Source organism: Phyllobates terribilis, unplaced genomic scaffold, assembly GCF_046119375.1.
Source record: "Phyllobates terribilis strain yellow unplaced genomic scaffold, ASM4611937v1 Scaffold_3__8_contigs__length_932513732, whole genome shotgun sequence".
NCBI lineage: Eukaryota > Metazoa > Chordata > Amphibia > Anura > Dendrobatidae > Phyllobates > Phyllobates terribilis.
The window spans coordinates 395,949,611-395,971,468 of record NW_027362763.1 but is presented as its reverse complement, the minus strand read 5'-3'; the positions used below and the strand labels follow the sequence as shown (position 1 = coordinate 395,971,468).

General features: G+C 38.5%; 1 protein-coding gene across 1 annotated transcript in view; it reads left to right on the top strand.

Annotated features, from left to right (window-relative positions):
* The window catches only part of B3GAT2 (beta-1,3-glucuronyltransferase 2), a 275,299-nt gene that overhangs the window by 185,444 nt on the left and 67,997 nt on the right, over positions 1–21,858 (top strand). The window contains exon 2 of the mRNA XM_073675512.1: positions 10,569–10,713. Within this exon, the coding sequence (XP_073531613.1) occupies positions 10,569–10,713 (145 nt within the window). The remainder of the gene's footprint in view (positions 1–10,568; positions 10,714–21,858) is intronic.

Sequence of the window (21,858 nt, the reverse complement as noted above, 5' to 3'; positions counted from 1 at the left end):
CTACCTCATCTGCATGCCCCCTGACGAAGGGAGTTCGAAACGCGCGTCGGGGCATCCCGCTCCACGTGTGCGCTCTACTACTAGGCTCCTCATTTCCTGGTTGCCCCTTGACTACTCTGTGACCTGGGTTTTCCCTGGTATGTATATGGTGAATGCTCTGGGGATAATGCATATGTAAATGCTTGTGAGCGTTTCTTTCACCCTTTATATGTTATAAGGGCACTATGACAGATTACTTTGCGAACTTTTTATAGAGTTGTCACTTGCTATGTTTCCCAGGGTGACATCCTCTTTGTTTTCCTATGTCTTAAATTGATGACTGAAGTATATATAATATGGGGCTTACTATGGTGACTGCCATGTGGAGTGGGTTGTTTTTAAAGTTTCTCTAGTTTTTCCTATTGTACTTGCACTTACCTCTATTGTGTGCCTAATTATTAACAATAAACTTTGTTATAAATTCTCAAATTTAGTGGCCCCTTCTATCGTCCTTTGCTTTCTATGTGTCTTTCGTGTTTATTTGACGATGGGGTTTATTTAGTCCATTAATGGTAGCGTCTAGTATGGTAATAAATGGGATGTTAATTTAGAATATACACCCGTTAAGGGTGTACACACTATCTTTTTTCCATGAATTGTGTATACAGTATTATGCCTTATTACATGCACTGTCACTTTACTTATTGTCTGCTTATTACATGATATGGTAGCGACTATGTACTGAGCTGTTATTATTACATACTTGATGTAGTCCTTCCTTTTCCACATATTGTAGTTATGTAGGGGTATAACTTGCAAGGGAAGTGGACTCTTGACATTGAGTACTACTGCTGGGAATCCTATGTACGTTATTTCCCCAGTAGGATCTTTTTTGCTTTTTTGTTATTTTTGTTTTATGTTTTTACCAATGTAATAAACAGAGTATTTTCCCTTATTTGCTGTTGTGTATTTTTCTGTAGGTATTACAAATCCTGATGTAAAATACTGACCAAATACTGAATGTGTGAATGTAGCCTTAGGCTGTAACAAGGAATCTCAACTGATAAAATCAGTAAAGAAACCTCTCTGATTAGTTCTACTGATATATTTTGTATTCTGAACTACTTTCCTTTAAAATCTCTATCTTTTATATCTTGAACTTTTCTGACACTTCCTGTCTAATAATCAAGACTGTGTTATAATCACCAGGTTCAGCAAAAGAAAGGAAAGATTAAAGGAATTTTACTCTGCAACAAAATCTGAAAATATGAGCACTTTCATTTAAACTAGCTTTTCTATACATTCAATTTGGTCATATAATAAGGCACCAAACTAGAGCTTCACTGTCAGACATTTGTCTCTTTGTTTATGGCCGACTGCTGTGCTTTTGTACAAAATATCTCAATAAAGTTCATATAAGAATAATTTATAGCTATTTAGTAATATAAATGAATTATTTCCATTGCATAATCCATGATCTATGGTAAATTACTTAACATTATGTTGTCCATAATCCCTAAACTGAGATCACGTGGATTACTGCTGCAGCCTACTGCTGTCTTTTTAGACACATATTTCTATGACCACAGAACATCTTTTAAGAAAATCCTACATCAATCGACTTCTGTATGTAACTGCACAGACAACGTGGGCTTGAACATGGATATGAATTGATAAGCAAACGCCAATATATTGGGACTACAGCACGGTCAGGGCATGAATAAGATTCCGGCAACATCATTAAAATGAGCAAACTGTGCTCTAACCTGGTAACAGCTGGATTCTGGTTTTAATGGTTCTAACCCCTTCCCGACATGGCCAATTTCTGTTTTAACACTTTTGTTTTTTCCTCCCCTTCTCCCAAGAGCCATAACTTTTTTACTTTTCTATCTACATAGATGTACGTTCATTTTTCGCTTGATGAAGCTGTGTGAGGACTTATTTTTTCTGCGGGACGAGACAACATTTTTATTATTGATACCATTTTAGAAAACATACAACATTTTGATTGCTTCTTACAGTTTTTTTGTGATATTACAGCAACCAAAAAAACCCGTAATTTTGGTGTTTTGTGTTTTCTGTTTACAGCGTTTACCGATTGGGTTAATTATTTTTATATTTTGATAGATCAGACTTTTATGGCCAATGCAATATTATATATATTTTTTTATCTTTATTTTTAATGGGGAAAAAAGAAGGGTGAATCGAACTTTTAGGTTTTGGGGTTTCTTGTAGATTTTGTAAAACTTTTTTTTTTTTTTTTTTACTTTTTACTGTATTTATTAGTCTCCTTAGGTGACTTGAACCCACTTTTGTCTGATCAGTTGTACTATATTCAGTAATACCACAATAATGCTGCATGTAATGCATGTAATAAAAAATCACAATGTCCTTTGAAACCTAGCTGAAGGCTGGATTTCAAAGGATCATCATGATGACAGGCACGGAGGTCTTAACAAAAAAAACCAGCTGTCATAACTACCATCGGTGCCGCGCTCCACTCATGGCAGGTCCTGGCTATGCGTGCCAGCTGTTACCTTCCAGGTATGGGTCGTACTCATCCCATGAGCCTGCTGCATACACCCGCTACTGACTTGTGCCGTATATGTACATACATCAAGAGGCCAGTTTTTACTCTTATTTTATCCCTGCTTCTCCCCCGAGTTTTCGATTTTTGTTTTAATCTATCATAAAGTTCCTGAGTTATGGGCCTCTCTGTTAGTTTAACTTATTATAGTTTGCACCAAGGGGCCAGTGATCACGAGGTAATAATACAGAGCAGTCTAAAGACTTGCACCCAAAGAATCCTGTGACCACTACCCCCTTATAAAGACCATAGAAATTAGCAATAAATAAAAAGGACCATATCTCTGGAACCATATGGCAGAATAAAAAAAAGAAAAAGAAAACAACAGCAAGAAAAAAAAATGAGCAAAACTGGTCACTTTTAACATGGCAACAGGTCCTCTTTAAATCTAATAGTAGGCTCAATTGTACATCAGATTCAATCCATTCCAATATTTATTGACTTCCACGAAATGCTGCAATTTTAATCTATTATTTGAATTAACAATGCAACTATCATGATATTTTTTTCAAGAAATGAGTTGAAAAAATAGTGACTAGCTCAAATGTCTTACTTATAAAGGCCCCCTTGGTGAATGCTCTGAAAAAGTAGGATTGGTGAAAAATTTTGGTGCAGATTTTACACAAAAAGTTATAGGCAATATATGGTTACACTATTCAAATCTCAACCATATTTAGTGCAAAAAAATGCAGAAATCAGAGCATGCTGCTAATTTTTAAATGCTTTTTTTACGGAAATTCTGTATCTTTTAAACTTGAATTTTACCATTTGAAATGTCAATTTGTGGCAGCAGAAAATCTGTACTCACCATAACACTTTTTGTGCAATAAAGTACATTTTTAGGGAAAAAGGTAGTGTGCACCACAGTATACGGGTATGTCCTTGCAAGGATATGCTGCAGATTTTTCTAAACTTATATCCAGCAGCAAAATCTGCAGTGGCAACATCAACACCAAATCATGTGGATTTTGTTGTTGAAATACTAGATTTAATACCTAGTTCACATATGCATTGCAAAGGGTGAAACATGAGCTGAAAATTCACAGCATAAATTGACATGCTGTGGATTTAAAATCCACTGTGCTGGTCCATTTTAAATTGTGGATTTTCTCTGCAACGTGTAGATAAGAATTTGTCAAATCTCATCCCCATTGCTGGCACTGTAATAAGCAGCAGATTTTCTGTCTGGAAAGTCCAAAGCATTTCTGACCTGCATGGACGAACCTTTAATAATTTGCTCTTGAGATTTTTCAAAGCAGAAGTGTAGCCCAATATGCATTTCACTAAATTTCATAACTTTGGATCAAAAAATATATTTTTTATATACGGTAATATTATGTATTGGAATTTTTACTTTTGCACATTATAATTTCATTCAAAATGTCAAACTTTAAGCCGTGTAGCCTTATATTGTGTGTCACTTTTACCATCATTGATACTCATTGTAAAAAAACAGTGCTAAAGAATCATTGTTCAGCATAATCAATCAGATTTAAAAACCACAAATCCCAGCGGAAAAAAAAAAGCAAAAATGATTCATTTAAACAATGCATAGTGTACATTAAAAATATACAATACATAGGAGAATTTTCTTAAAATAGACTAAAATGTACAGGTCAGAACCAGCTTGGAAACAATTGTTAAAAAAAAAACAATTTAACTAAGAGCCTTCAATGCCAGGAGTTTGCAAAGTATATAGGCTATTTAGTAATGTATTTAATCAATTTTACTTATTTATCTAATGTCTTTATCATCTCATAACTGGCATGACAGATAATGAGTAACAGCCACCCCATATAAAGAATTTACGGCATTAAATAAATCTAATATATGACAGCTGGATTCTAATCTCCATGTTTGTTTCCCGTAAAGAGAATCCATGAGAACGGGATTTAATCATCTTTATTAGCATAAATTAGTTAAGATAATGTAGGAGCAATTACAGTAAGTCATTTTCCTTGCACATTTTCTCCACACTTAATCATTATTTTAGCATTAAATATCTGTTTAAAATCTTAGTTGGCATGGAGACCAAGTGACAAACTGCTGAAAACCTATTTCACATACAGTCTCCAGCTGTAGTTGGCGATAATTGGTATATGTGGATGTCAATAGTATTGTCGGATGCTAACATTGAACATTTGGACACAGTAGAGGCACCAATTCTTCCACCAAAGTTATATTTATGTAATCTGCAGTTATACAGGTTTCCATGAATTAGAAAACAAATCCACTGCCAGGACCTATAACTCAGGGTACCAGCAATCATAAGATCCCTATAACTGTTAAAAGGGCACCTCAAAAACAAGTAAAAGCTGGATTTATAACTTTTGTACAGGGTTTTGTTTTTTTATCAATGGGCCTTTTGATGTCTTGTGATAAATGGCACTGCATATCTCTCCATATGGGTATGATTTTTTACAATTTATAGCTGACAAAGGACATTTTGTGGTTGAAACGTTGTGCTTTTTTATCTCAAATGTTTTGATGAATAAAGAAGCTTGTTGAGGATTATATCCGGGGCCTTGGATACTTCTTGATGGATTTGCTGGCAATATGGTGCAGACTTATCGCAAGAGAGCTTGAAGCTGAGGGAGTGGTGCATCGGGATCTTCCACTACAATTACAAAGTGTGTGTCACAAAAAACTCTTTTTTTGTGCACACCTGTTTTAGTAGTGACAAAAGTACTGTGGCCTGTTGCAGCATTTAGCTTTTTAGACATCTGCCTTGCATTTCTTGTTCATTCCTTTTTCAAAAGGTAGGAATGTGTTAAAAATAAATAGAAAACATTTGTCATCAAATTTTTCTTTTTTTTAACTGGACACATGATAGAATAGTGAGTGCAGAACGAGTTGCTTGAGCACAGCAGACATCAGTGTGATTACATTGCCCACCCTGAGAAACTTGCTCTAAGCTATAGTGGGGCATGTTCTTTTTCTGCTGTGCTGCGACCTACTTATGATTGGGCAGCATTATACAAGGAGAAAAAGTACATGTCATCAGTGAAAGCTGTCTGATAACACCCACTTGGACTTAGAAAACATTAACTCCTTAAGTGCCAAATTCATTAATTGCGAATAACACGCCAATGAAGAGGCGAAATTAAAAAAAACATAAATAAATAAAAGATTTTATTTCGCTCAGCAGCCACTGGCTCTGCATTGGGGCCAGCTGTCAGTCAGGGCCAGGGGAACAGTTACAGCCGCCGCTCTGTAAACTAGGTGGTGACTCAGAGCGATGACTGAATCAGCGCCGCTGCCGCCCCGGGACTGACCCCGGAAGACTGTGGGGGGAATAAAGTTAATTTTTTCCTCGCAGCGCTCAGCTAAGTGCAGGCGCCAGGCAGGTTAGTAACGCTATTAACCTGCAGATTAACCCAATATCTGCAGGTTAATAGCATTTTTTTCTGGTGACAGGTTCCCTTTAATCCTTTAAATTTCAGAATGTCAATTTTCTTATGGACATCTATCAGTTCTTCTCTTCTACTTTGTCCCCTAAGCCATAGCATTCCAGAGACTAATGAAGATATTTCTAAGCAACTAATTCTTCCAGTTGATTTATAGGATGAGTGAGATGAACTGTTAACATTTGTACATTTGATAAAGTAGGGCCTAGCTGTGTTGGTGGCACTGTCAACCTTAGTGGTAGAGAAAATGTCAGCTGAGGTGGTAGTGACACTCTTGAGTCAGGGCAAATCTAGAGGTGGTGTGAAGATCTGAGGTTGTGGGTTGTAATTATCACCTAGGCAGGTTAACAATGCAACAATATTTTATTCCTTACATCCAAGGTTTTACAACAACTCCAGGTAAATGGCCAAAATACATTGCCTCTAGTCCACAAGATTCCCTCCCCAGGGCGGTAATTCCACTGCTTTTGTACCAGACGATACTCACTGTCTCCCAACTTTTGGTTGGCCCACAGATTTAGTATCCCAGCCAGTTTGGTCTGTATCCACATTCCACGATCCTCCAGATGACAAATAAAATAATAGAAGCACAGGTATCCAGTAGCAATAGTCTTTAAGAAAGTTTATCAAATCCAGACAACAGATCCCCCAATGACAGCACGTTTATCCAGCCCCGATTTCTAAACTACATAAGCCATCTATACATGGGCTTCAGGACCTCAGGGATCCTATCCCTTCATCATCATTCCACCAATTTCCTGATGAAACAAGTGGCTTATTTTCCTCCCTCCCTAGGATTAGCCCCCTGAGTGGGCAGAAGTGTTCACACCCTCCCCCTTATACATTTGCTTTTAGCTGAAAGAATGAAGAATATTCCAGAAGTCCATCACTTGGGACTACATGTGAGACCCCCTGTGATGACGGCTCCAGTGGTTCTTCTTTCCCCTTCCACAAAATGGGACTAGTGGCTGTTAGAACAATGGCTTGAGGCTCCTGAGATACTAATGCGATTAATGGAATGATGGCTTTCCTTGATTACCAATCTTGGGTCTGACCTTATGTATGCATAAGATCCAGCTAGCACGTCTTCTCTGCTTACTGACACTAAATGGAAACATTTATTTCCTGTGGTTGAACTGACGAGCAATTGAATGTCTAATGAAACACAGCAATAGGATTGACGTAACCAGTGCTCCATGCTGGAAAAAGTCCTTTAGAACAAAGCCATCTCCTCACAGGTGGGAATCAGAAGGAGGGAGCAAATAGCTCAAGATATTTCCCACATTGAGACAACTGTCGCCTGGGTCAGGGATGACGATAGTGTCTTGGACAAAACCTGGAAACCAGATCGGGGTGATAAGGTGATGTCACCAGAGTAAGAGGGTGTTTGTGTAAAGAGCAGAGTCAACATCCGGCCAAAAAATCTTCCAGGGTCCAGGGTTTGGCGTGGACCATAGACCTAAGCAGGTAAATTCAGGCCCCTGCACAGGAAATTTTAGTCATTCTCCTGGATTTACAGGCATTGACAGAACGGTTTACTGTGATCATAAAAGGCTAAAAGCAACAGTCTTTTCATTTGTTTTAGAATTGAAAAAGTGTCAGTTTTACTGTGCTTTTAAACGGGCTGTTGGTTACTAATGGGTTACCATCCATTCATATGATGAGGTCACTTTGACATTACTAAAGATGTGTTTGCATGAAAGAGCTTGAAAGGGTTTGACAACCGTCCTAAGAGACCTCGGAATGTTACACACGTCTTTTCTGGGCAACCAGAGAGTTTCTAGTATTTGTGATTAGCTGCAAAAAGAACTTTTTTGAAAATTTCATTGAAGCTGGTGAATTAGAATTTTAAAAGATTTGTTCACCTCTAAAATACACTGTATATGTATATGCAGACTGTATGCACAACAGTATTGGGACACCTACACATTACACCTTACAGGAGAGACATATCTGATATAAATAGTTTGGGTCCCATCAGAGAAAGGTCACCTTTTCGTGGGCAATTTGTGTGCTGTGTACCCTCATTTCATAAATATATTCTATATATCAGTAATGCAGTCTAAATTTTAATTGTTTCCGTATATCTTAGATGTGTTTCAGTCTGATTTGCATATAATACAGTCACATAAGCTTGCCTCTGTTCACTCTTACTTGATTCTGTTAGGAGGTGCTGGTCAGAATTTTTGTTTCTTTACAGAAGCATTTATGACACTCCATTATATTACATAGGCATTAATATGGAGTTGGTTACCTCTTTGCAGGTAACATAGCTTCCATTCTTCTGGGAAGACTTGTTTCAAGATTTTGGAGTGCGTCTGTGGCAATTTTTGCCCATTCAACCCGTTTGTGAGGTCAAACAGTGATGTTTGACGATGGGGTTGAGGTCAGAGCCCTGTGAGAGCCAGTCAAGTTTTTCCATCCAAACTCACCCAATGGTGCCTTCTTGGATCTTGCTTTGTGCATTCAGTCATAGTCATGGTGGAACTAGCTATTAATCATCAGTTGCATTGCCACAAAAATATGAAATCAAGCTCCCAACCATGCAGCCTGCCTTTACAAGCATTTGTGAAAGAATAGAATGGTCCTAAAGAGCTCCAGGAGCTTTATGGCATGGGTTTCAATGTTCGTGTATGAATATATATATATTATATTCAGTTGTGTTTTTCAATTACAGTCAACAGCATTTGCACATAATATAATGGTGAGGTTATGCAACTTGCTTGGGTAGCACCTTCTTTTTCCAGCTGGTAAAAGTAATGCTGCCTCGGGTTCAACATAGATGTGAAAAGCCACAGAGCAGCATAACCTAATCAACTGTCATATGTTTTTATTGTATATAGTATTTACTTGTACCTATATTGATTGCTTTTTATCGATCGCTCAACATTTTCTCTAAGGACAAACACATAAATGTACGTTAAAAGAAGACAATCAGTCTCAAATGTTCCTGGAAATCGTATCAGTGAAAGCTGAATAAACACTCCAAGATCTGTTTTATGCTGAAACGCCGGAAAAGGTTTTATAAATTGGAGGCATATATCAAATATCCCTTTGCTTTTATGTTAGCGTTCACATTTAGAGTCAAGAGGTTTTCTTTTCCTAAACCACATCTGCATGATGAAATTTTATTTTTATTTGTCATTGTTAAAATTGGAAAACAGGCAAGCCAAGCAACACTCAATGATCACATAAGTGTCATACATTTACCAAGTCTAATACTATACAGGTACCCAATAATTAAAAAGAACTTATACTGTAGAAGGTCTATTGAAGTTCATATATTACTGTACCTTGTGTTAATAAAGCATGAAAAATGAAGAAAATGTCTAATTTATATACAATCTTCCTTTGAAAACTCTTTACTTCAAGATTCCCATGGTATATGTGATTTGAGAGGCTGACTACTGTTATTTTCCTCCATTATAGTGATTAAATATTTGATATTTCTGTCTGCAGTGGATATATATTTGCCACTTTTGCCGACAAGGGTTGGGATTGATTGTTATATTTTAACATTGAATTAAGACAATGTATCCATACATTGATTTCCATATTCACTATTTATACCACTCAAGGCCATTGATATGGCAGAAATTGATTTTTAACATCTTGTTTATTTGTGTCTGTTAGCTTCCATGATGCTTATGAGTCTAGAGAGCTGCCATGTCAAAGGGCACATGGTTTGCAGGGAATATAGTGTTTTTACCATAAATACATAAATGTTCTCCTTTAACAAGCAACTTACTATTTTTGTAAACATTTTGCCCCCGGTTCCTACTGAAAATATGTATCAGTACATACATAATATATAATGGTAACATATAAAGAATATATAGAGCACTATAGCTAATAGACAATGTGGTCGTAATGGATATGACATTACTATGTACAACGAACCAATGTATTATTCTGCACATTTATCATTTCTCCCATGAACAGTTTGGAGTCTACCAAAGAGACTTTAAAAGGAATGTATCATGTAAATAAATGCTATTAACATGCAGATATAGGGTTAATCTGTAGGTTATTAGCATTCTGAAGCTGCCCGGCACCCACATTGAGAGCCCCGCTGCCAGGAGGAAATTAACTTTACTCCTCCTAGCAGTATCGAGCTGTCAGTTATAGGGGTGGGCAGCAGCAGCTTCAGTCACCTCTCAGTGCATAGTTTTAACCACACCCCGTCACTGACAGACAGACAGCTCTAATGCTGAGTTGGCTGTCAGTCAGTGCCGGGGCATGGATTTAGGCGCCGTTCACTATGCATTGAGCGGTGACTGAAGCTGCGCTAACTGCACCCCTATGATTGAAAGCCCAAGACTGCCAGAAGGAATAAAGTTCATTTCCTCCCGGCAGCAGGGCCCTCAGTGCAAATGTCGGGCAGCTTCAGAACACTATTAACCTGCAGGTTAACCCAATATCTGCAGGTTAGTAGCATTATTTTACATGACAGGTTCCATTTAAGCAATCATATCCCCCACCAAGATTATAAAGCAAAGTAGGATATACCATTTGCCATTCATCCATAAAATAACTTATTTTTAACAATAAAACTAGTACTATATTTATATCATATTTATATTTCTTCTTTACAGATGCGCACAACTCGGAAAGTCTCGGTATGGCCAGTGGGCCTTGTTGGCGGGCGACGGTATGAACGTCCAATTGTAGAAAATGGCAAGGTTGTGGGTTGGTACACAGGATGGCGAGCAGACAGACCATTTGCTATTGACATGGCAGGTAAGTTGTATATGGCAAAGTGTATGCATCCACCCACACTAATTCCATGTGATTCTGCAAGAATTATTAACCAGCTGCTATATCTCAGTAACACAATATACTGTAATACAGAAAATCAACTATTAAAGCGTCTATAGGATGCAGCAAACACAGGGAAATCAAACTTGATAAAGGAAATAGCTTTCTGTAATCACAGAAAACATCCCTATACTTCTAGCTAATAGCAGCGGGACATTTTATGGCTACTATGGTTTGTTCTGGTTTACATCCAGAACTTTTGGAGATAAATAAGAGACCATAGAAAACAAAAGCGATTATATTAACATTATGTGAAGGTATGAAATTAAGAACTTTCCTTAAAACTAGAGAGGAAGGTTTCATGCAATAAAAGTTAGAGAATGAGGTTGTGTTCACATGTAGCGGTCATACTTCGGCTGAAAATTGCAGCAGTCCGATTGTAATGGACATGTTTTTTGCAGGTGATACGGCTGTTTCCCTGCAAATTTCAGTGACTGTGCAGCCAAATAGTAGAAAGACCACAGCAGCACAGGGCTGATTTCAGCCGCAGCATGACTACTGCATGTGAACACAGACATTAAGTTGAAGAGCTAAATGAAGACTTCTTAGAGGCAACCTGTAAAGAGTTTTGTCCTTATTAGACTAATGCCGTGTGGTTACTGGGCTTGTAATTATCTATTTAGGCATTCAGCACTCCGGCAAATTCAGTAGATAAATAAAATCACTTCTTTATTTTCAGAGAAAAAATCTAAAAAAATCCAGCACACGGAACAGGGAAAAGATTCTTACACGTTTCGAGCACGTAGTGTGCTCTTAATCATAGCAATCAAATAACTAATGGTTATTTTGATTGAAAGCACAGTCTCAGATGCAATCACTGCCACTCTTTTTGATTGACGTCCTAATGATCACTGCTACTCTTTTTGATTAACTGGATGTAATTACCACCAAGACTATGCCAAGAACCATGACTATTCGCCACTTCAACACTGCCCAGATGACTATAGGAGAGCAGCACACAGCAGTGTTATAACCTCAATTTCTCAAAAAAGCTAATCCATAATACTAGACACTGTCAATGGAAGAACGGGGCACAATTTCTAGATAATTTTCTCATTCATTACAACCATTTGAAGTAAAAAAAAACAACATTACATACGGAATTTGCATTTTGAACAATTGTTTAATATTTTCAATCCTATAAATTTTATTGGGTTTATAATAAAAGGAAATGGGGAAAGAATACAGAAATAATAGGGGTCATTCAAAAGGGTACATAATATATGTTATATTTAGAACATTATACATTAAAACATTATACACTCTAGGTATTAAAAAAGAATAATGGGTAGGTCAATGGAAGGGTAGGGAAATGAAAGTGGTGGGAGAACATGGGAAGGGAAAGGAAAGTAAACTAGATAGAGTATAAAACATACAGGTCATAATAATAAAATATTATTATAGTAGTTATAGCTATATTTTAACTTTCTAAATACAGTTGAAACCAGACGTTTACATACACTATATAAAAAGACACATATGCATGTTTTTCTCAATATCTGACATGAAATCAGAATAAACTTTCCCGTTTTAGGTCAATTATGATTACCATAATTTTTAATATTTGCCAAATGCCAGAATAATGAGAGAGAGAGAATGTTTTAAGGCATTTTTACTACTTACTGCAAAGTCAAAAGTTACATACATGTCATAAGTATTTGGTATCATTGCCCTTAAACTGAATGACTTGGGTCAAACGTTTGGGATATCCTTCCACAAGCTTCTCACAATAGTTGGTCGGAACTTGGGTCCATTCCTCCTGACAAAACTGGTGTAACTGATCCAGGTTTGTAGGTCGCCTTGCTCGCACCTGCCTTTTCAGCTTTGCTCATAAATTTTCAATAGGATTGAGATCAGGGCTTTGTGATGGCCACTCCAAAACATTGACTTTGTTATCCTTAAGCCACTTTGTTACCATTTTGGCAGTATGCTTCGGGTCATTGTCCATGTGGAAAACCTATTTCTGCCTAAGCTTTAACTTCCTGGCTGATGTTTTGAGATGTTGCTTCAGTATTGCCACATAATCTTCTTTTCTCATGATGCCATCTATTTTGTGAAGTGCACCAGTCACTTCTGCAGCAAAACAACTCCACAACATGATGCTGCCACCCCCGTGTTGTACAGTTGGGATGGTATTCTTAGGTTTACAAGCTTTTCTCTCTTTCCTCCAAACGTAACAATGGTCATTATGCCCCAAAAGTTTAATTTTAGTTTCATCAGACCACAAGACATGTCTCCAAAAATTAAGGTCTTTGTTCCTGTGTGCATTAGCAAACATTAATCTGCCTTTTTTATGTTTCTTTTGGAGTAATGTCTTCTTCCTGGCAGAGAGGGCTTTCAGCCCATGTTGATACAGTACTCATTTCACTGTGGTTATTGACACACTCTTACCAGCTTCCACCATCATCTTCACAAGGTCTTTTGCTTTTGTCCTTGGGTTGATATGCACATGTCAGACCAAAGCACATACATCTCTGGGACACAGAACCCGTCTCCTTCCTGAGCGGTATGATGGCTGTACATTCCCATCTTGTTTGTACTTGTGTATAATTGTTTGTACACATGAATGAGGCACCTTCAGGTATCTTAAAATTGTACCCAAGGATGAGCCAGACTTGTGAAAATCCACAATTCTCTTCCTGATATCTTGGCTGATTTCTTTAAAATTTCCCATGATGCTACACGAAGAAGCAGTGTGTTTCAGGTGTGCATTAAAATACATGCACAGGTGTGTCTCTAATTAACTCAGATGTTGCCAAAAAAACTCTCAGAAGCTTCCAAACACATGACATCATCATATGGGCAATCTAGAATTGTTTAAAGGCATAGTAATCTTAGTGTATGTAAACTTTTGACTTTGCAGCAAGTAATAAAAATGCCTTAAAACATTCTTTCTCTATCATTATTATGGCATTTGTCAAATATTAAAAATTATGGTAATCCTAATTGACCTAAAATGGGAAAGGTTTGTTCTGATTTCATGTCAGATATTGAGAAAAAGAAGCACATGTGTCTTTTTATATAGTGTATGTAAACTTCTGGTTTCAACTGTATAGGTAATAAATCCTCAAGAATTAATTACTTTTCCTAAATAGAGAAAAAAGAAAATATTTTAACTATTTAATAATAAATAGGCTCAGAATTTTGTATTAAATATATTAAATGTTTAGGGGTCTAGTGGAGTTGAAAAATATTTCTATAGGTGCCAGGAATTTTTGTATTTATTAAAATTGTTTATATATTGGGAGGTTGTGATTTTTTCACATTTCCATGCAATGAAATAATTTGTGACATATATGATATGTGAAATTATATATCTGAATTTCGTTGGTAAGTCTTCTAGACCAATAGCCAAAATAGCCATTTGTGGAGTTAATTCTACATTTCTCTCAGTTATTTTTTTAATTGGAGATGATATCTCTAACTACAATTTATAAATTTCTGGACAATTCTAAACTATACATAATAAGTCTGCATTTTGCTCACAATTCTTCCAGCAAGTGGAGGATTGACTTGGTTATATTTTGTTGGCTTTCAGCAGAGTAAAGTACCATCTAGAGATAATTTTAAAATGTGTCTCTTGTAGAGTTACACAGGTGGTATGACATCTTATGGGCTTTTGACTATTGGTCTAGATCAGGGGTCCTCAAACTTTTTAAACAGGGGGCCAGTTCACGGTCCCTCAGACCATTGGAGGGCCGGAATATAGTTTTTAAAAAAAACTATGAACAAATTCCTATGCACACTGCACATATCTTATTTTGAAGTAAAAAAAAACAATACAGGAACAAATACAATATTTAAAATGAAGAACAAGTAAAGTTAAATCAACCGGTATTTCAATAGGTAGATAACTGTACCCAATAGGCAGCATAGGTCCCCAATAGACAGGTAAATGTACCCAATAGGCAGCATAGGTCCCCAATAGGCAGGTAAATGTCCCCAATAGGCAGGTAAATATCCCCAATAGGCAGCATAGGTCCCCAATAGGCAGCATAGGTCCTCAATGGGTAGATAAATGTTCCCAATAGGCAGCATAGGTCCCCAATAGGCAGCATAGGTCCTCAATGGGCAGGTAAATGTTCCCAATAGGCAGGCTGTTTCCCCCTTATAATGCCATATGCAGGCTGTTCCCCCCCTTATAATGCCCCATGCAGGCTGTTCCCCCCTTATAATGCCCCATGCTGGATGTCATCCCCCATATAATGCCCATGCAGGATGCCATCCCCCATATAATGCCCATGCAGGATGTCACCCCCCATATAATGCCCCATGCAGCATGTCACTCCCCCATATAATGCCCCATGCAGGATGTCACTCCCCCATATCATGCCCCATGCAGGATGTCACCCCCCCCCATATAATGACCCATGCAGGATGTCACCCCCCCATAAAATGACATATGCCTCCAAACATAAAAAAAAAAAAAATCCAATACTCACCTCTCTTCTCACTTGCTGCCGCTGCCGCTTCTGCTGCGGCTGCTCTACTCTGGTCCGGACTCCAGCGTCGCGGCTGTGTTGTCCCGCTCTGCGCTGCCTGTGACGGCACTCGGGAGGGCGCGGTGTAAAGACGTCACCGCACCCTCTGACCTGAGATGTCACAGCAAGCACAGAGCAGGAAGACAGCGGATCTGCGGAGGCACGGGGAGAGGTAAGTATCCGCCTGCCAGGGCCCTGAGCGAGCGGGGGGAAGAGCGGGCAATGGCACCGCTCTCCTCTCCTCCGCCCATAGCCCGGCGGGCCGGATAAAAGTCCTCCGCGGGCCGCATGTGGCCCGCGGGCCGTAGTTTGAGGTCTAGATGAAAAAAGTTTTTGGAAAATTTTTTCCCAGTTGGTTAATAATTTGAGAATTTGAGGAGATACCTTTGATTTGGCATAATACAAATTCATACACTAAGGATTTAGCCTCAAATGACCTAATTGCATGTTACATGGGATATATTTATGCAGACAGTGAATCTGTAAAAGAAGAAATATGAGGTTATCAGTAGGCAGACAACAAAAAGGAAAGATAAATATAATTATGATAACTAAAAGGTAACTTTGAATGGTCTACTCATGTAACTTTAATTACTACTGCTTGTTTTGAAACCATTCTTTATTCATGGCAGTGTTCCTAGGCAAAATTGTAAGTGAGCCCACTCCCCTGGAAGAAAATAATAATAATAATAATAATAATTTTTATTTTTATAGCGCCAACATATTCCGCAGCACTTTACAATTTTAGGGGGGACTTATACAAGCAATACAGAATAAGCATTTATCAAATCAAAAGGAGTGAGGGCCCTGCTCGCAAGCTTACAGTCTATGAGGAAATGGGGGAGACACAAAAGGTAAAGTGTCCATATATTGTATAATGCAGCCTTGATATACTAAATAGGATAAAAAATAAAATATGGACAGATCGCCAGACAGTATGTGTACAGTCCTGACTGAGGCTATTAAGTACATGGATGGTATGAACCTGAAATTGAAGATTTTAATATGGGGGAAAACTGGGACGGACAGATAGTGTGTTGAGGCGATACGCCAGTCTAAAGAAATGGGTTTTTAGGGTCCGCTTGAAACTGTGGGTATTGGGAATTAATCGAACTGTCCTGGGTAGTGCATTCCAAAGAACTGGTTGAATGGTCTCGGGATGCTTTACTGTTGGCATGACAAAATTCATTGTAGCTCTTACCTTTTTTTTTTTCAGACAATGATTCTTCCAGAAGTCCTGAAAGAGACTTCATCAGAGAAAATAACTTTACCACAGTCCTATGCTGTGCAATCCTTGTTCTTACTGTAACTGAATGCTCAATTATTTTCTCTGATGAAGCGCCTTTAGACTGTTTGGGACATCTGAATTAATGATTGTCCAGAGAAATAAAGGTAAGAGCTTCCATGAGTTCAGTGTCATGCCAAAAGTAAAGCACCCGGAGACCTTTCATGTGTGGTGTTGCTTTTATCTAAGGTAGTGGGCTCACTCATGCTTTTGTCTCAGTTTTGCCACAATGAACAGTGCCATGAATAAAGAATGATATCAAAACAATTTCAAAGAGCAACTTCTCCCGTCAACCCAGGAGCAAATTGCTGATAAACAGTACTTTTTACAGTATGATGGAGCACCATGTCACAAAGCAAAAGTGATAACTAAATGGGTCGGTGAACAAAAGATTGAAATTATTGCTAAAAAGCCAGGAAACTTCCAGAACTTAGTCCCATTGAGAACCTGTTGTTAATCAATCTTCAAAAAACAGCTTTAGAAACAGAAACATAGAAATTGTGATAAAGTCCAAGCACTGATTAGTATGTATAACTTTCCTTTTATGACTGTTACGCCTATGACAGCTGATAAAAAGCAAACCTTGGAGCATGGTTTATGCTACATAATGTATCACCTCATTTATAACACAGGTATACAAATGGCATTTCTTATAATAAACTGCAGTATATTTGACATTTAATACAAAACCATAGTTTTACACTTAGTAGAATGAACAGATCGTAGCCAAATGTTTTCAAGGGAGACAGGGGGTCAAACCTTTCAAGATCTATGATAGATATTATGCTGTTTGCATTGAGTTTAGACGCATGGGTGAGTCATCATATGGATGTACTGGATGTGATCGGTGCACTTGACAAAGCTTGTAACCATGCATGGAAAGGTTCAAATGGCCATTTGCCAATTGGCTCTGTTAGCAGATGACCATTTGAAAAGAAGTGAAGACTCTACGTTCCAATTACAATCAGCTTTAACACTCATCTATTTGCCTATTGTGTAAATGTCATCGTTTTATTCTCTTTTTTTTAGCATTTACCTTTAGCACCACGCAGGCACATTACCATTTAGCTGAATGTGCTGTCATATCTATACAATGCTGCAGATGAATGCTATTTATATTTAAAGCAAATGCCGCACATCCAGGCAGGTGATATACCCAGTGGGCTGCTGTCTGTAAATGTTATATGGTCAAGACCCCCTTGTTGTCTTAGCTGATTGCATTGTTTTCTCTGCCAGAACATGGCAGCCATCATTTCAAAGGGCAGCTTACTCTATGTAGATTGCTTGACATGCAGCTCCTTCATTATACGGTATTGTAGTTACTACACTGGATGTATGAGGTTAAACACCTTTATGGTTCTATTCAGAATTAATGCTGTGAGACAAGTGATTTGCTAGTAAAGCACTTTACACGTCTGTCTTATTTAAGTTAAATAGAAGCCTTGAGGCAAGAAGATAGGAGAATTCTAATAATATGCAGCCTCTGTAGGCCTATCTGTCACTATTGGATAATACAGATGTGTCCTACCTTAATTTTCTTCTTGGCTTGACATATCCCAAGTTAAGTGGTATGAGGTAACAAGCTTTTGAAAAAAAAATCGTTGATATTGTCGTGAGATAACTATGCTAGATGTGTGGCCAACCAGTGGTTGTGATGTGAATTGCAGCTAAGAATTTTGCTACCTTGTTGTGATAATGTATTGAATGTGCATCATGCAAAACTGCAGTCTTCAAAGGGAACCAATTACAACATTTGTTACATAAGGAAGTAGGAAAATGGCTGTATAGCAGCTTGTCCCGCTGTAAGGCTTGCACAGGCCAAAATGTGTAGTTGCTGCCCCTAACACCAGTGAAGGGTGTGTGTGGGACAATGTTTCTTGACTTGGTCTTTCTTCAAAGGGAACCTGTCATCTCCTAGCTACTATCTACACTGCCCCCATTGCTTTGTTAGTGATGCAATGTGCATCACTAACAAGCTTTTTTCATTAAAATCGGTGGTATTATAAGGATTTTATAACCTTTTATGTGCTTAGATCCTAACTGTTTGTTTTCAGTCATAGGGATGTGATTCTGCTATCCAGTCATGCAGTGCCTCCCACGTATTTGAATATTGCTCCCGGCAAGCGCTGATATTATTATGGCGCATGCGCATTTCTACATGTCCGGCCGCTGGTCCCCGCGCGTGCGCAGTGAGGCTGAGTGGTCAGCAGCTTCACTGCGCATGCGCTATCTTCCCACGCGTGTGCAGTGTGGCTGTGTGGTTCGCAGCTTCACTGGGCATGCCCTATGACCCTCTGTTGCCCGCACGTGCGCAATGAAGCTGGTAACCACACAGTCTCACTGCGCACGAGCAGGGAACAGAGGGTCATAGCGCATGCCCAGTGAAGCTGCGAACCACACAGCCTCACTGCGCACGCGCGGGAACAAAACACATGCGCAGTGAAGCTGGTAACCACACAGCCTCACTGTGCACGCGCGGGGAACAGCGGTCGAACATGTAAAAATGTGCATGCGCCACAATAATATCAGCACTTGCCGGGAGCAATATTCAAATACGTGGGCGGTGCCAGTAGTGACTGAATGCAGCGCTCACCCCTGACTGAATAGCAGGATCACACCCCTATGACTGAAACAAGCAGGTAGGATCTAAGTACATAAAAGGTTATAAAATCATTAAAATACCACCAATTTTAATGAAAAAAGCTTGCTAGTGATGCACATTGCATCACTAACAAAGCAATGGGGGCAGGGTAGATAGTAGCTAGGACATGACAGGTTCCCTTTAAACAGCTTGGTGCTAAATGATGCTGCAGGACCCCATAACAATGCAATGAAAGATATGAAAATAATTTGTTGTCTACTGACGAGTCAAGTGTAATATACATACATCAGGTAGCAGGAATCACACTTGACTCTTACATCTTCTGTACTATAAATTCTAAGAAAAGTACAACACTTTGATACAGAATTAAAATATATTATTTGTTCAATAGATTAAAACACATTTCATCATATCGAAAAAATGTATATATACAAATTCCAGGGAAATAAATATTAAGCACATTAAGCGGATAACAGGGAAGGGGGGTTCGGTATACAATGGTAATAAAAGTCATGTGATCAATGCAAAAGTTGAAAAATCACACAAATGATCCTTATATCATACATAGTCAAGGAAAGATTAAATCCATTTAGATTAAAGTGCATATGCATAAGTATACACTACCATTGAAAAGTTTGGGGTCATTTAGAAATTTCATTATTTTTGAAAGAAAAGCACAGTTTTTTTCAATGCAGCTAACATTACTTGAATCAGAAATACACTCTATACATTGTTAATGTGGTAAATGACTATTCTAGCTGCAAACGTCTTGTTTTTATTGCAATATCTACATAGGTGTATAGAGGCCCATTTCCAACAACCACCACTCCAGTGTTTTAATGGTACATTGTGTTTGCTAACTGTGTAAGAAGGCTAATGGATGTTTAGAAAACCCTAGAAAATCCTTGCACAAGTATGTTAGCCCAGCAGAAAACGGTTTGGCTGATTTGAGAAGCCATAAAATTGACCTTCCTTTGAGCTAGTTCAGAATCTGGAGCATGACATTTGTTTGTTCTATGAAACTCTCAAAATGGCCAGAAAAAGAGAACTTTCATGTGAAACTCGACAGTCTATTCTTGTTCTTAGAAATGAAGGCTATTCCATGCGAGAAATTGCCAAGAAACTGAACATTTCCTACAACGGCGTGTACTACTCCCTTCAGAGGAGAGCACAAACAGGCTATAACCAGAGTAGAAAGAAGTGGGAAGCCCCACTGCACAACTGAGCAACAAGACAAGTACATTAGAGTCTCTAGTTTGTTGAAATCGACACCTCACAGCTCCTCAACTGGCAGCTTTATTAAATAGTACACGCAAAACCCAGTGTCAAAGTCTACAGTGAAGAGGTGACTCCGGGATGCTGGCCTTCAGGGCAAAGTGGCAAAGAAAAAGCCATATCTGAGACTGGCTAATAATAGGAAAGGATTAATATGGGCAAAAGAACACAGACATTGGACAGAGGAAGATTGGAAAAAAGTTTTATGGACAGACGAATCAAAGTTTGAGGTGTTTGGATCACACAGAAGAACATTTGTGAGACACAGAACAACTGAAAAGATGCTGGAAGAGTGCCTGACGCCATCTGTCAAGCATAGTGGAGGTAATGTGATGGTCTGGGGTTGCTTTGGTGCTGGTAAAGTGGGAGATTTGTACAAGGTAAATGGGAATTTGAATAAAGAAGGCTATCACTCCATTTTGCAACGCCATGCCATACCCTGTGGACTGCGCTTGATTGGAGCCAATTTCATCCTACAACAGGACAATGACTCAAAGCACACCTCCAAATTATGCATGAACTACAGGTTCATCTCACTAAATTAGAATATCATCAAAAAGTTAATTTATTTCAGTTCCTCAATACAAAAAGTGAAACTCATATATTATATAGAGTCATTACAAACAGAGTGATCTATTTCAGGTGTTTATTTCTGTTAATATAGATGATTATGGCTTACAGCCAATGAAAACACGAAAGTCATTGTCTCAGTAAATTACAATAATTAACAAAAAACATCTGCAAAGGCTTCGTAAGCGTTTAAAAAGGTCCCTTAGTCTGTTTCAGTCATGGGGAAGACGGCTGACTTGACAGATGTCCAGAAGGCAGTCATTGACACACTCCACAACGTCCCAGAGTTCCAATTTTCATTTTGAAATCAGGGTCCCAGAGACTGGAGGAAGAGTGGAGAGGCACACAATCCAAGCTGCTTGAGGTCTAATGTGAAGTTTCCACAATCAGTGATGGTTTGGGGAGCCATGTCATCTGCTGGTGTAGGTTCACTGTGTTTTATCAAGACCAAAGTCAGCACAGCTGTCTACCAGGAAATTTTAGTGCACTTCATGCTTCCCTCTGCCGACAAGCTTTTTGGACATGGAAATTTCATTCTCCAGCAGGACTTGGCACCTGTCCACACTGCCAAAAGTACCAATACCTAGTTTAAAAACAACAGTATCACTGTGCTTGATTGGCCAGCAAACTCGCCTAACCTTAACGCCATGGGGTATTGTCAAGAGGAAGATGAGAGACACCAGACCCAACAATGCAGACGAGCTGAAGGCTGCTATCAAAGCAACCTGGGCTTCCATAACACCTCAGCAGTGCCACAGGCTGATCGCCTCCATGCCACGCCACATTGATACAGTAATTGATGCAAAGGGAGCCCGACCAATTATTGAGTGCATTTACTGAACATACATTTCAGT